Source organism: Meles meles, chromosome 3, assembly GCF_922984935.1.
Source record: "Meles meles chromosome 3, mMelMel3.1 paternal haplotype, whole genome shotgun sequence".
Classification (NCBI taxonomy): domain Eukaryota; kingdom Metazoa; phylum Chordata; class Mammalia; order Carnivora; family Mustelidae; genus Meles; species Meles meles.
This window is the reverse complement of record NC_060068.1, coordinates 79555179-79571806: the sequence shown is the minus strand read 5'-3', so window position 1 is coordinate 79571806 and position 16628 is coordinate 79555179. Positions and strand designations below refer to the sequence as shown.

Below are 16628 nucleotides of genomic sequence, written 5' to 3'. Positions count from 1 at the left end.
TCCAGAAAAGTGAGTATTGAAGATCATTAATGGTAAGAAGGGTGTTACTATAGAAATAGCACTGACTTCAGAGCCAGAAAGAGTGGGCTTATGTGCTGGATTGTTTCCATTTGTCCAGTGAATCCACTCTCTGCCTTTCCTGATCCACTCTTTGTCCTTAGAGGTTGACATTTGCAGATTGCATCAACGAGACTCCCTTGTCCCTGGCTTCCAGCTATGTTTAGCTGATACGACATACCAGCAGGAGATGAAGGGGGCAGAAGGAGAGAATTTTTGCTATCATGGACCTCTACTATCAGGTCTCCCTGGCAATGTGTATATTCTTCTACTGATAGTTTCAGTTCTTCTGAATGGCTCTCACCATACAGGAGCAGTTCAATGCTGAACTGCTCACACTCCTCACACCCCTTTCCTTCAGCTCTAGATATGATAAAGGGGCTTCCCATGGTCAATAACCTGTTAGCTTCAGGACGTTATATCATACCTTCTTGGTTTCTCTTAATCCTGCCCACATCTTATAAATAGTTCCTTCAGGGGCACCTGGGTGGCTCAGTGGGTTAAGCCTCTGCCTTCGGCTCAGGTCATGATCTCAGAGTCCTGGGATCGAGCCCGGAATCGGACTCTCTGCTCAGCGGGGAGCCTGATTCCCCCTCTCTGCCTACTCATGATCTCTCTCTCTGTCAAATAAAAGCTTTGAATAAATAAATAAATAAATAAATAGCTCCTTCATTAAATTCTCTTCAATCATACCTTTTAAGTATGCCATCTGTTTCTTGCAAGAGCAAGAAATATATTTCTTATTATATATATAATATATAACATTAACTAATATAATAAAACTAATATATGTATTAGTATATCTATAACTAATATATTATTATTATTAATATAATAATTGGTCCTGGGAGTGACTCCAAGGAGTGATTCCTGAAACTGGGATTCTGAGATTGAGTTATCACACTGAAGTGGCTAATTACTAGTCCAGAGTTACATTTTTGATGGTACCAGCAGATAACTGTAATCCAATTAGATTACAATTGAGAGAGCTTATGGAATGATTCTTATATAAACAAATACTAATGCTACTGAAGCCAAATAAATAAGTCTACAATGCCTTAACTTATTATTTTGACATTTTTTATTAATAGGGCTTCATGGACATTAGAAATTCCTCTGGCATACACTACAAAGGTGCATTTTAATATTATACTAGAAATACCATGATGTGTGTTGTTATTCTTTTCTCTGAAAAAAATATGTATATATTTTTTAAAAGATTTTATTTATTTGACAGAGACACAGCAAAAGGGGGAACACAAACCGGGGGAGTGGGAGAAGGAGAAGCAGGCTTTCCGCCAAGCCGGGAGCCCAATATGGGGCTTGATCCCAGGACCTGGGGATCATGACCTGAGCTGAAGGCTGGCAGATTCTCAACAATGAAGCCACCCAGGGGCCCCTAAAATGTATTTTCTTACCTAGCTCTAAGAATACAAGTAAAGGGATGCCTGGGTGGCTCAGTTGGTTGGGCGACTGCCTTCGGCTCAGGTCATGATCCTGGAATCCTGGGATCGATTCCTGCATTGGGCTCCCTGCTCAGTGGGAATCTGCTCTCTCTGACTCTACCCCTTCTCATGGTCTCTCTCACTCATTCTCTCTCTCTCTCTCTCAAATAAATAAAATATTTAAAAAATATATATAAGTAAATTTTTTATCATTTTAATCATTATGAAACATACGTATTTCAAATTACATAGCTCTTTCTCCAATAGAATGATAAATTCATGGTTATACAATGCTTTAGTTTATGATATGGTAAAATATTTCTTTCTCTTCTATAGTAACATATGGTAGGTACCTTATTTTCATTATTTTAAAGATGAAGAAAGATAAATGCCCTAGAACTATATGACTTTATCCAGAATTCAGAAGGTACCATTTCATCCCTAAATTCTAAGTTAAGAGGTGCAGCTACTATACAAAGACCACCGCTTTGAGCTTTGATGAAAACAAAGGTTAAGATCCCGACTTTGTCAAACTTACGCTCTAGGTAAGAAAAATTAAAAGTAATTACTATGCGAAGTAAAATATGGTAAATGTGGCTTTAAGAATCCACAGTATACAATTTTTTTATTTTTAAAATGTATTATTACAAAACTAGACAAAGAAAAAATATTGTATAATTTTAATTATACACACGGAGAGGCAGGATTGGCTATAGCTGAAAAATATATTTGGTATCATTTATCCTTTGATGCTGTATTACTTTCCTATTGTTGTTATAAATTACCACAAACTTAATGGCTTAACACAATAAAAAATTTAGTGTCTTACAGTTCTAGAGTTAGAAGTTAACAGTTTAGACCTTAAGGGGCTAAAAGCAAGATGTCAATAGGACTACCTCTCTATGGAGGTTCTAGGAGAAAATCTATTCTTTACCTTTTCTAACTCCTACAGGTTGTTCACATTCCTTGGCTCAAGGTCCTGATCTAGCAATGGCATCGCTTCAATCTCTGCTTCTGACACCTGACTTTCTTGACCTCCCTTCTTTTCTTAAAAGGACCCTTTCAATCTCCATCTCAAGAATCTTTTTTTTTTTTAATATTTTATTTATTTGACAGAGAGAAATCACAATTAGGCAGAGAGGCAGGCAGAGAGAGAGGAGGAAGCAGGCTCCCTGCGGAGCAGAGAGCCTGATGAAGAGCTTGATCCCAGGACCCTGGGATCATGACCTCAGCGGAAGGCAGAGGCTTTGGCGCCCTCCATCTCAAGAATCTTAATCACATCTGCAAAATCCCTTCTGCCATGGAATCCCTTCTGGATATAATAACCTGGACCTCTTCAGCAGGGGTCTTTATTCACTCTCCCCATGTACCCTCTCACCCCTTCACGTAATTCCACCCTACTTTTCTTTTACTCTATCTCCTGTTTTTCAAAGACCACGGGACTGTAGTGCTGTTCTACCGGAAGCACAAAATGATCCTGTGTTCTGGACCTTTCCTAGCTTCCTCTTTGTTCTTAACAAGACTTAAGGGTCCTTACTGTAAGAAATAGAGCCTACTACTTTTTTTTTTTAATTTAACTTCATTTTTGTAAGAACACTTAAAATTACCCTCTAACAAAACTTCATCTGCATTATTGTTGATTATAGGTACAATGTTATACAGCAAATCTCTAGAGCTTATTCAGCTTACTTAATTGAAACATTATGTTTGCTGTTTAGTAATTCCCTATTTCCCTTTTCCTCCACCCCTGGTTACTGTCATTCCACTCTCTGATTCTATGAATTTGACTATTTTAGATATTTCACACAAGTGGAATCATTCAGTATTTGGCTTTTTGTGGCAGGTTTATTTCACTTAGCCTATGCCTTCAAGGTTACTACACTGTACTATTACCATCATTTTGCAAATGAAGAATCTGAAGCACAGGGAGATTGAGTAATTTATTCAAGATAACATTAACATCCAAACACAGGTAGTCTAGTTCTACATGCAAGCAGACAGCCTCCAACAGAGTAAGTGGTCAATACACAGAAAAACTATAATACACTTGTTTTATATTACTGTCTCCCTTCATTAGACTGTTAACTCTGTAAAGGCAGGAACCTTTTATAGGCTGAATGAATATCTTATTCACCTATTTAACCCTTACTAAATACCCCAACTATATTCAAGGTCTCAATAAACGTTTACTGAATTATATAAAACTCAATGAAATAAAAAATAGTCCTCTGCCCCAATCCTTTTAGTTTACAGTAGATGGTAAATTTATTCAGCCAAATGATATGCAGATTTCTCATAAAGATCGTCGAGAAATTTGTCGTATTAATCTCAGATAGTGATACTGAATTGTTTTAGGCAAGCTTCAAGTCTGCCTTGAAAAGTCCTCTCCGTGTCAAGAAGGAAGAAGTCAGTAACATTAAAAAAGAAACAAAACATGGGGCACCTAGGTAGCTCAGTGGGTTAAAGCCTCTGCCTTCAGCTCAGGTCATGGTCTCAGGGTCCAGCGATAGAGCCCCGCATCGAGCTCAGCGGGGAGCCTGCTTCCTCCTCTCTCCCTGCCTGCCTCTCTGACTACTTGTAATCTCTATCAAATAAATAAATAAAATCTTTAAAACAAAAGAAAACAAAAAAACCTACAGGTCTAAAAACAATGTGTTAAATATATGTAAAAAAACCCAATGGAGCCTAAAGGCTGCCCCTAAGGGTTTAAGATACATTACCTGAACAGATGAGCAGATATTTGTATTAACATAAAATCAAGAGTTACAGATCTTAGAGCTTCAAAAGATCCTAGAGATTTTAAAGAAACTGAGGCCTCATTCTAGATACCTATTCCTAAGAGCAGAACTTTTAATAGAAGAAAGGAGTTCTGTTGTCAGGATTGGCCATTTTTAAGTTAAAAATATTATTACTTTCCTTAATGCTACTGATTTTAATGTAAATATCTCCTTATTTGTTTTACTAATTTTTTGTTTGTTTTACTAATTTTAATGAGGTTTCCAAACGACAAAAGTATACTCATAAGAAAAAGAATTAAAGAATCGAAACTATAGGCTAATGATGATTATACAACAAAAATCTGAACAATTAAAGTTTCTAAATATTAAATTACAGAGAAAAAAGCCATTGTTATAATGATGGTTTTGATTTATCAAAAACAAAAGCCTAAACATCAAAATATCAGAGTTTAAATAAGTAAATTTTCCTACTTTTAAGAGTGAATAAAGATTATTTTAATCTTCCAGCACATAATTACAAAACAATCTATTCTTTCCTTCAAAGTGTTACTGGGGTAGAATATTTGTCTTTCAAATGAAAGTCAATAAAAGGTATTTTTCAAGAAATTAATATATTACAAAACTGAAGTAGAGATAATTGCTTTAAAATCTACAACAATTTCGGGCGCCTGGGTGGCTCAGTGGGTTAAAGCCTCTGCCTTCGGCTCAGGTCATGATCTTAGGGTCCTGAAATCGAGCCCCGCATCAGGCTCTCTGCTCCGCAGGAAGCCTGCTTCCTCCTCTCTCTCTGCCTGCCTCTCTGCCTGCTTGTGATTTCTCTCTGCCAAATAAATAAAATATTTAAAAAAAAAAATCTACAACAATTTCACATGAGAAAAAAAGGTCAAAAACTAAAATTCAGAAACCTCGAATATATTTTGTATTTAAAAGAACTAATGAGTGTTCTAATTTATAGTACTTTTTGTATGCAACTGAATTTTAAAAGAAAAATTACCCTGGTAAATCTTGGTTCATAATCTTTAATGTTCTGGAAATATTTTCCCAAGAAATGTATCATAAATAATAGAATAGAAGGTCATTATTAAGATACAGGTAATAAAATATGTTTTTCAACTCATATTTTAAAGTGTAACACAGAAATAGAGACAAAAAGAATGAAAAGTAGAAACAAGTAAAATGAATGATATTTAGCATCCTAATCTCTAGTTACTTTCTATAGTCAATTAAAAAAAAACACACTTTCCTTGATAATTTTTGTTGACACTTAGTTTTAATATTACACGTAGAAAAATGGTTCTATCCATCATATTATCTTGAATTTACAGGAATAAAGTTTATAATTTTATGTTCACAATAAAAAATCACTCTTAATTGGGCTAAATTTTGTTTCAGTTTTTTCATTAGAAGTTGTGATCACAATAGTATAATTTTCTAAAGAGATTTACATGTGGGATTTGATAATTAGGGATAAAAGAGTTATTTAGTGAAAATACAAATAATAATATAAATAAAATTTAAATATAATCAATTTTCTTACATTTCAACTTATGCTTCCTATGTCCTATATGCCTATTTTTAAATATAACATATTTATACTTAGAATTCCACAAATCATTTCAATGATTTTACACAGAAAATTGAGCTTTTCGTAAAAAGAATCTGTTTTAATCAAATATACAATTATAATAAAAATTCTCTACATAAATTATTATAAAGGTGAAAGGGACTAATACTGATCTTTCTACAAATGGCTTTATTTATTCTAAAGTCATACCACAGAAATAACAGACATTTTACCACAGAACAGTATGAAATCTAGATTATGCATTTTACTGGTTATCACCTATCAAGTTTTACAAAATGTTTACATGTTGTTTGGCTTAAAAACACAAAGCTAGGGGCGCCTGGGTGGCTCAGTCGGTTAAATCCTCTGCCTTCGGCTCAGGTCATGATCCCAGGGTCCTGGGATCGAGCCCCGCATTGGGCTCTCTGCTCCACAGGGAGCCTGCTTCCTCCTCTCTCTGTGCCTGCCTCTCTGCCTAGTTGTGATTTCTCTCTGTCAGGTGGATAAAATATTAAAACAAAAACAAAAACAAAACAAAACAAAAAAAAAACCACAAAGCTGTTGCAAACTGATGACTTTTAAATTGAATTTAATATTGAATATAAAATTATTAGCTGAATTTCTGGGAAAAAAAAACTCTGAAGGTACACAATAAATGTACTTTTTTGATCTAGCCACTTCTCCATGTTATAGTCATTTGCCTGCTTTTAGCACCCTCTGCAGGTGAACCAATATAATACATGACTTATGTGTCATTGCAAGCTGTAAAATATAACCTTTGTGGAAAAGGCATAATGAAGGTGATTAAACTGTTGAAGAAATAAACAAACTACAGTTTCTTAGTTCTATTTAGGAAAAACAAATACTGTTTGTAAGTTTATTATCTAATCTACTAAAACACCACAAAGGGGTGTGTGTGTGTGTGTGTGTGTGTGTGTGCGTCTTTCTATTTCAAGGATAAATTGCTACTCTCATCATGATCATGCTACTGACATACAGGAAACACTAAAATGAAATGTTAAAATATGTTAGAATTTGAAGATCATGCCAAGAATACTCAAACGATAAATTACTTGAAAATAAAATAAAATTATCAACTTACCATCTCTGTTGGACAATAGACATACCAGGCCATTGAGGCATGTATCAGTGACTTCTGAGATGTTGGTTGCACATCTGCCTATGGTTTGAATAGTGGCTGCTGCAAACTGTTTATCCTGGCTTTTCACATAGGTCTAAAAAATAGCATTTCAATCAGTTTATACTTTGGTATCATCAAGTGAACAAAAAGATATACTGAACTTTGTCAAAAATACAAATTTTAGCATCTATAATATTCTCATTTATATGCATAACAGGGCCAACTGATGACTTAGCTTAATTTAATTTTGTTTTTTTACTTAAAGAATGTGCCTATAGAAGAGGCACATTTTCAAGCCAGGTTCATTCACCTGTGGCCACAGAGGCTTGTGACTCCAAAACAGATAGTGGGGAGCAGTCACCCAAAGACAGCAATTAGTTTAAGTGCAAGGTTGAAAGAGATGATGAGAACTCTCTCTTTGGAGTTTTCAGTTCATTTAACCAGCAGCATCTGTGAATCTATGAAAAAAAGGGTTGCTTTTTCAGAGACACTAAATCTAAAGTTGGGAGAAGAGGAGGAAAAGGACAAATACACTAATGACAAACATTTTCAAAATGTTATCTGAATGGCAGTAAAACTATAATAGTTACAATGAGCAATATTGCAATAAAGACTTTAAAAATACTCAGTCTGTAACAGAATTCCCTACTTTTGAAATAGATTTTCTTTAAAAGAATATTTTAGAAACATACTGTAAACTATGTATTTATATAAACTTAAAAAGAAATCACTGATTTAACAATAGCAAGTTAAAAAAGCTTTATAAAATTTAATATAGCCCTAAAAAATTTCACTTTGATTATAAGTTTCCTAATTTAAAAACTCAGCTTTTCTTATTTACAGAAATAAATACGCTTTAAATATGCATACTTATATTTATATATTATAGTGTATGTAAACAAAATTTAAAATTCTATTTTCAACTGAATTTTTAAAAATTTATTTATTTTTGAGTAAGCTTTACTCCCAATGTGGGGCTTGAACTCACGACTCTGAAATCAATTGTCACATGCTCTACTGACTGAGCCAGCCAGGCATCCCTCAATTGACATTTTCAAAAAAAGATTCCCAACTTCAAATGAGATGTACATATTGTATAATTAACACTATGGTTACTTAATATACCAAAAAGAATGTACATTTAAATGGTGTCAAAATGACAAATAAAAATATCTAAGAATGTCTAAAGCCATACAGATTTTGTGAGAACAGCACAAAGAACAAGATTAAATACTGAAGAAATAAATTACACAAATTCTCCTAGTTCCATGTAGGAAAGATCAATTGTATTTTAACAGCTTCCCAGTTGATGACCTAATTTCCTCAATTACAAAAAATATCTTTAAAAAATTCTTTATTTTACTCAAAAAGTAACATAACCTATAACCCGCACAAATGAGGTACAAATATTGATAGTGATAAAAGTAGATACATTAAAAGTATATCAGAAAGTCTAACTAAACAATGGCCTTATTAAAAATGCTGATCTTAATTGAAATAGCCAGATTACCAATATTTTGAGATAGGTTCAATGTGTCACCTCTGTGTAACTAAACAATGCCATAAAACTGCCTGAGATTCACTGCCTATATCCCCAATAAACTTGACTTAAGCAGGAAGCTGATAGCAAAAGGACAGCCCAACTGATTACCTACAATAAGAAAAAGGACAAACAAAAACACTGAGACAAAAATTAAAAACTTAAAAATATATATATAAAAGCAAATTTATAAAAATGAAGTAAAAATAAAATCTAACCAATGTTCTATAGCTATGGATTACTGGATAAAAACTTGAGATACTATATTTTCTGGCAGGCATAAATGACTAGATATCCAAAACATCCTCATTTTTAAAAATTATTTATTTATTTTGGGATGGCGGGGCAGAGAGAGAAGAGAGAGAGAATCTCAAGCAGGTTCTACACCCAGTGTGGAGCCCAAAATGGGGCTCCACGTCACAAGCCTGAAATCATGACCTTCGCCAAAATCAGGAGTTGGATGCTTGACCAACTTAGCTAGGCAGGCACCCCAAAACATCCTAATTTTATAAGAAATTCTTCTAGAAAAATAAATACCATGGAAGTACAGCAATCCAGTTATAAAATTATAAACTATGGACATGCTATAATATTCTACTACTCCTGTTAAAAGTATAAGATCATACAATTTAAAAAATCCAGTATCTATTTGGCTAAAAGGAAATTTAATATAGTTATACAGGAGGATTATAGCAACAAAATAAATGAAATCAATAAAAGTTGGGAGTTAACAAAAACTGTGATTTGCGTATAGCATGTGGTACGTTTTCACTAAGAAAACTGCTGATGAGGTACAAAATTCATAATACTGATAGTAGATTTTCTGTTGCTATCCTGTACCGCTAAGTCTCCAGAGCTGACCCCTCCATCTTAAAGTGTATATATCCATGAGATAATTTTTGAATAATATTTTTTAAGGGTTTTTGGCGGGCAGCCTCCATATCCATACACATTAATGGTTTTAAAAAGTACAACAAAACAAAAATAATGACAAAAACATAGTAACAGGAGCAATTTTAGACCAAAAATACATAAAGCTAGGAGGAACTATCTGAAGAGTGATAGGACAATTAAACAGGACAACTAGGTAAAAAGTGAAGCCACTTTCATGAATGCAGAGTATGGAATGGACTAGTGATGATGACAGCAGAGACATGGAATCCTTACCAGTAATATAATGTAATTTAAAACAACAACAACAACAATAACAAACAGTCATAAACCAGTCTTTCAAATGCTGTGAAAACATGAAAGGGACTACTATTTCATTTCCCTTAAATTTAAAATTTGTAGCTAATGTTGATTCGTGAAAATTTACAAATTTCATAGTTCTCAATCTTGTCCCAAATCACTGTTTTATTTAACACAATTACCTATTTGTTAATTGAGAAAGATATATATTTGACTGTAAACTAAACAAATGTTTTAGAAGTTATTTTATAACCAGCAGTGTATACAAACCTGAAATTCTCGGAGAAGAGTTGATATGTTGGCTTCATTTGCCAAGTTTGTCAAAATTTCAAGCTATAGTAGAAAAAAGAAAGAGTAACATTGTAAACCCCAAAGAAAAAGGATTAATTTAATAAAGACAAGGCATTGAATAGAATGGCAATTTTTGTTTTTAAAAAGTCACACTGTTAAAAATGTTGTGAGGCATTATACCTTTCTGATGAATTTTGTCTTCCTACATCTCCAAGTAGAGAACAAGTAATTACATAATTTTAAAAAATAATTAGGAAAAAGAGAATCCTCCATCTTCCCTGTTTGTCCCAACTTTATAATTTATATCTTATTAATCTAAACAATTTAAGGTAGTTTGTTGCTTTTTTTCCCCTTTATTAATAAAGTTAGAAAACAACTTGCCCTCCATGTACTACCTCTGTTTTCCAGATACCAATTAATTCTTAGATTTGTTCTCATTTATCCTACCATCCCAAATACTTGGACATTTTAATTCTCTCTTCTTGATTCATAGTTATAAGAAGATGTAATTAAAAGTCTATCTCCAATAGGCTCACAAAAAACGTTTTAGTTCTTCCACATAAATATATTCAAGCTATCTGAAGGAAAGCATGAAAAAGGAAAAAGGGGGACACCTGGGTGGCTCAGTGAGTTAAAGTCTCTGCCTTCGGCTCGGGTCATGATCCCAGGGTCCTGGGATCGAGCCCCACGTTGGGCTCTCTGCTCAGCGGGTAGCCTGCTTCCTCCTCTATCTCTGCCTGCCTCTCTGCCTACTTGTGATCTCTGTCAGATAAATAAATAAAATCTTAAAAAAAACAAAAACAAAAAGGGCGCCTGGGTGGCTCAGTGGTTTAAGCCGCTGCCTTCGGCTAGGGTCGTGGTCTCAGGGTCCTGGGATCGAGTCCCGCATCGGGCTCTCTGCTCGGCGGGGAGCCTGCTTCCCTCTCTCTCTCTGCCTGCCTCTCTGCCTGCTTGTGATCTCTCTCTGTCGAATAAATGCATAAAAAAAAAAAAAAAAAAAATTTAAAAAAAAGAAACAGAGACCAGACAGGACAAATAGAAAACAAAACACAGGGGCGCCTGGGTGGCTCAGTGGGTTAAAGCCTCTGCCTTCGGCTCGGGTCATGGTCCCAGGGTCCTGGGATCGAGCCCCGCATCGGGCTCTCTGCTTGGCAGGGAGCCTGCTTCCTCCTCTCTCTCTGCCTGCCTCTCTGCCTAGTTGTGATTTCTCTCTGTCAAAGAAATAAAAATTAAAAAAAAAAAAAAGAAAAAAAAGAAAACAAAACACAAGACATATGTGTGATGTATATATACACATAGTCATATCACAAATTACATTAAAAATAAATGGTCTAAACACTCCAGTAAAAGGGATAGATTGTAGAGAAGTTCCATATATATTTTCAGTACTAGTCATTTTTCAGCTATATCTACTAGGAATATCTTTTTCCCAGATCACGGCGTCACTCTGCATTTTATTTTGATGAAAACATTTTAATTATTTTTTAAGATTTTATTTATTTATCTGTCAGAGAGAAAGACAGCAAGTGAGTACAAACAGGCAGAGCACCAGGCAGAGGGAGAAGCAGGCTTCCTGCTGAGCAAGGAGCCTAATGTGGAATTCTAACCCAGCACCCTGGGATTATGACCTGAGCCAAAGGCAGACACTTAAAAACATTTTCATTTTTATATAATTAAAAAAAAAATCTCAAACATATAGAAAAGGTAAAAAGAACTATTTTGATCTGAATCGTTTGAGAGTTGCCAATCGGACACCACATCATCCCCAAACACTTCTGTGTATATTCCCTACAAACAAGGACATTGTCCTACAGAACACAATCGCACCAAGAAAATCAAGAAAATTAACACTTATACATACCTCCATGCAATCGTCACTTCCATTAAGTTTCATTAATTATCTCAATCATAATAAAAGGATCCAATTCAGTATCAGACATTCAGTTTTATCTTTAGTCTCCTTTGGCCTGAAAGTTTCTCTGTATTTTTCTGACCTTCACAACCTTGATATTTTTGATGACTGCAAACCAGTTATTCTCTAAAATATCCTACAATTTTGATGTGTATTAGATTTCCTTATGATTGAACCCAGTTTTCATGTGAGTAACCAATCATACCAATATATGCTGAAAAGTCCATCCTTTCCACACTGGTTTATAAGGTCTCCTCTATTATATAGTACATCTTCATATACATGGATGTTTCCATGCTTTCTTTTCTATCCCACTTATTTTTCTGTCTAAATATCACACTGTTTTAATTATCATAACTTTATATCCCTATGTTCTTTAGTGTAGTTATTATTCCTTGAACATAATACTCTTTCATAATCTCTGTTAGCATAAACTGCTCTTTTCTCCTACTCAGACCCTACAACCACCTCCCATTCAATGTACCAACAAGAACAAAAAAATTCACAAAAATATTATTCTTTTAAAATCCACTCAAACATCAACTTTTCCACAAGTCTTTTCTAAATCCTAGAAACTTAACCCTATTTTTCTATCCTACACAATACTCAATTCAAATCTCTATAATATCACTTAAAAAAACACAGTGCTGAAATTATCTACTTGGCCAGTGTACAAAGCATTATTCAAGGTGCAGGTAGCGTGTATAAACTTAGTATTATTAAGATGCAGCAGCATTTATTATAACTGATATAATAATAAAGTTTAGAAAGTATAAAGAAAATCCCTAAAAGTATCTGTGTTTTTGAAAATGCAGGTCTCCATTTTGCAGATGCTAGAAGCTATAGTAGTATCTTCAAAATAAAGATGTACTAAGGGTAGTTGAAAAATAAAAGCATGTGTACCTTCAGTGTCTTGATCATAGTTGGATCAGTTGATCGAACATAGAAACTCTTCAGATAAGGTTCAAACATACCCTAGATTATAAAAAGAAATGCATAAATACATTTATGGTTTTAATGCATTCATTTCTCCCTTGAATTATGTGTTCATAATGTACATACCTTTCTTTGAATTGACATAGTTGCTATATTCTGTAGGACAATATACTGTACCTCCCTAAAAATGAAAGGAAAATTTTCATTGGATATATTTTCCAAGTAAGTACCTTTATGTAAACAGTATATTAAGACAAAAAAAAAAAAAAAAAAAAAAAGCAGTAAGTTTCATACTGAACTCAAACATTAAACAGTTTTTAGTAAATCTTAGGTATTTATGTCTTCTTTTTAAACACAATTTCCTATAAACTAATAAATTCATCACGTGGAAAAGTTAAAACCTATTTTACAATACTGTATTCCTAAGATGTAAAGCCAAAACTACAGCTGCTCTGAACACATGCAAGGAAGGTGTTCTTAGGGCTAACAGAATAAAACATGATCATAGCATTAATATAAACTCTTGATTAGAAGATCACCATGTGGGGCGCCTGGGTGGCTCAGTGGATTAAGCCGCTGCCTTCGTCTCAGGGTCCTGGGATCGAGCCCCGCATCGGGCTCTCTGCTCCGCAGGGAGCCTGCTTCCTCCTCTCTCTCTGCCTGCCTCTCTGCCTACTTGTGATCTCTCTCTCTCTGTCAAATAAATAAATAAAATCTTAAAAAAAAAAAAAAAAAGAAGATCACCATGTCACTCAGTTCTGACCAGAATGAATAGATTAAAAAAAAAAAAAAAAAGCTGTGCTATTTTATGTCCAAATATCTAAGAAATGAATGTAGAAGTTAATGTGGTGTAAAACTTCACGTGAAACATGCATTCCAGAACCTTCTGATAGCCTTTGAACTAGTTACAGAAAAGAAAAAATTACTGAACTGAGAAAAAGGAAAAGAATGACCATGTATAAAGATATGGTCTTTACACACAAAGACTCCTAAACACAAAGGTGTTTAGGTCCTAAGCACAAAGAATATCACTAAGGAATGGCAAAAGTCAGTCTAGAGTTAAGTAGCTGAGGCACTAAGGTCTTGTTACATGTATCTTTTACTCCCAACTCTATTAGCAGAAGTAAGTACTCAAAGAAAAAAAATTTTTATATTTAAAGTAACTAATTATAACAAAATATTCAGGGTAAGCTAAATAGCTAAAACTGTTTTGTAATTCTTAAAACACAGAAAACAAAACAACAATAAAAATCTGATCTTAAACATTGCCAAAATATTTTCAATCTCTTTGGGCTTGAGTTTAAGAGAAATTTTATATTTAACACCAACTTAGAGATAAATTGTATAAAGGCTTGTATGATGACCCCTTAAGTATGAAATCTTACAGACAGAACAGAGAGTCATGTAATAAATGTCTGAAAGATAGATTACAGTTGTTCAAACACTACTTTTGAAGCCACACAAAAGAAAAAAAAAAACAAATAAAATCCTGTCCTACCTATTACTACGAAGTAAACGCACTAGTGATTTCGAAATGATGCCAACTTCAGACTTCGGTGATATGTGCCAATACAGCTGAGCAACTGCCATAACCACCTAAAAGATAAAGCATGAAAACCAGTAAGAACTATAAACATGGGAGCACTCTACAGCTTTGAAGTACATTCTTACATATTGTTTACTCCTACAAAATTCCTGTGAAGTAAGAGGAATATGCTGCTACCCTTTGAAGCAGGTTGAACAATGTCCTCCCAAGAATTCATGTCTACCTGAAGAATGTGACCTTACCTGGATAAAAGTCTTTGCAGATATTATTAAGGTAATGCTGGAGATGAGATCACACTGGATTAGGGTGGGCCCTAAATCCAGTAAGTGTCCTTATAAAGAAAATTATACACGCAGACATATTAAAGAAGGCAATGTAAAGATGGAGGCAGAGACTGGAGTGATGAATCTATAAGCCACTGAGTGTGGATTGCAGGCAACCACTATAAACTAGCAAAAGGCAGTTTCTCCCATAAAGCCACCAGAAGGAACCAACCCCTCTGATGCCTTGATTCTGGACTTCCACTTTCTCACTAAAAAGTGAGAAAATACATTTCTGTTGTTTTAATTCACGTGGTTTGTGGTAATTTATTATGAGAGCCCTAGGAAACCAATACATCATTGGAAAAGAAAATAGATGTTATCAGAAAACATATGTTAAATGAACTACCGAAAGTCTGCCTGCCAGTATGAAGCAAAGCTTTACATAACACTCCAAACGCCATATTCTTCCTAACACTGCGGCTGCTGCTCTGAGATTGGGAATATTTTAAAAGTTGTAAGTATGCCTTTCCAAATGAAGCCCAAATACTTTTGAAAAAGTAACAAGTAAGCTGAAAATTTTAAAAATCAGTACATTAAATTTACAATTAAATGAACTACTAAAATAATTCCTCTAAAGCAACAGCATTTGAAATAATCTTTCGTTTTCAAAATGCAGAACCTTAAAAACAGTCTTTGCTTCAAAGCCATTATAAGGGTGATGAGAACTTCTGTCATAAAATGTAAGAGAACTACGTTTCCCCCACTTAGATTCAGAGATCAAAGTCCAAACTGAAAAGTGATCCAGTTTAACCTGTGACAAATGCAGAGAGTTACAGTAGTTACATCATCTTGACTTTAGCTCAGAAAACATTAATACTACTTTACTTATGCTTGTTCTATAAGGTTCTAACAAATATATGGCAGGAGTTTTATATACGGTTAAAGAGTATACAGCAGCTGAGGGTGCTTGAGATAAAAGGAGTTCCTTCCAAAACTAAGAAACATTTTTAAAATGTTTTTATTCTATTTATTTATTTTTAAAAAGCACTTAAAAAAAATACTGCCCACAGAGTCCCAAATTTACTGTTTCTTGGCCCATTGCTGTACTTTTTTTTCACAAGGCTGATTTATAGCTTTCAGATATTACTTGGAAATTTGAGGAACTTAAGGATATTTTATTTCTTCACTTGTGATCCACAAATACACTGTAATTATTATACAAACTGTCCTGAATTTAAAATCTTATAAAATAAGGGCGCCTGGGTGGGTCCGTAGGATAGGCATCTGCCTTTGGCCCAGGTCATGATCTGGGACTAAGTTCCATGTCAGGGTCCCTGCTCAACAGGGAGTCTGCTTCTCTCTCTGCCCCTCCCTCTTCCCCATCTCAAGCTCTCTCTCTCTTTCTCTCTCTCCAACTTGCTCTCTCTCAAATAAAAATTTTTAAATGTTAAAAAATTTTAAAAAATAGTATCTTATAAAATAAAATTTCTATGACTGACTTAATCTACAAGTAGGTAATAGTCATTTTACAAATACTAAAGTATACAGTTGGCTAATAAGTATTAGTATATAATAGAAAAGAAAGTAAAACTTAATTGTAATGTATTTTACAGAAATTAAGCCCTTTTCTATTAAAAACTGTCCAATGCTACTAGCAAGAAAGTAAACTGTCCTTTCTATATATGTCAATGTTTTAAAGATTCTAGATGCCACTCAGTATGTAATCTCTTCTACTATACTAATTAGGGCACTCCCTCAAGCCCACAAGGCATACATACTTTTCTTTTCCCCTAGTATTTACAAATCTAAAAGTTTAAAGTTGCTTCCATAACCAGAATTTGAAATCTATAGTCTAATTTGTAAAAGTCAAGAGGGAAACTGCCATATCTCCAAGTCCAAAATGACTAAAATATACAAACAGATGGGTCCTCTACAGTTAAATTATGTGCATTCATGATAAAGTATATCCTATAAGCACTTTTCTATTCCTAACTACTCTTACCA

General features: G+C 34.2%; 1 protein-coding gene across 1 annotated transcript in view; it reads right to left on the bottom strand.

Moving 5' to 3' along the window:
• The window catches only part of AP3B1 (adaptor related protein complex 3 subunit beta 1), a 284643-nt gene that overhangs the window by 144324 nt on the left and 123691 nt on the right, over positions 1–16628 (bottom strand). Inside the window, exons 9-13 of the mRNA XM_046000421.1 lie at positions 14314–14411; positions 12942–12996; positions 12783–12854; positions 9947–10009; positions 6907–7039 (exon numbers count right to left, since the gene is read on the bottom strand). Of these exons, the coding sequence (XP_045856377.1) occupies positions 6907–7039; positions 9947–10009; positions 12783–12854; positions 12942–12996; positions 14314–14411 (421 nt within the window). The remainder of the gene's footprint in view (positions 1–6906; positions 7040–9946; positions 10010–12782; positions 12855–12941; positions 12997–14313; positions 14412–16628) is intronic.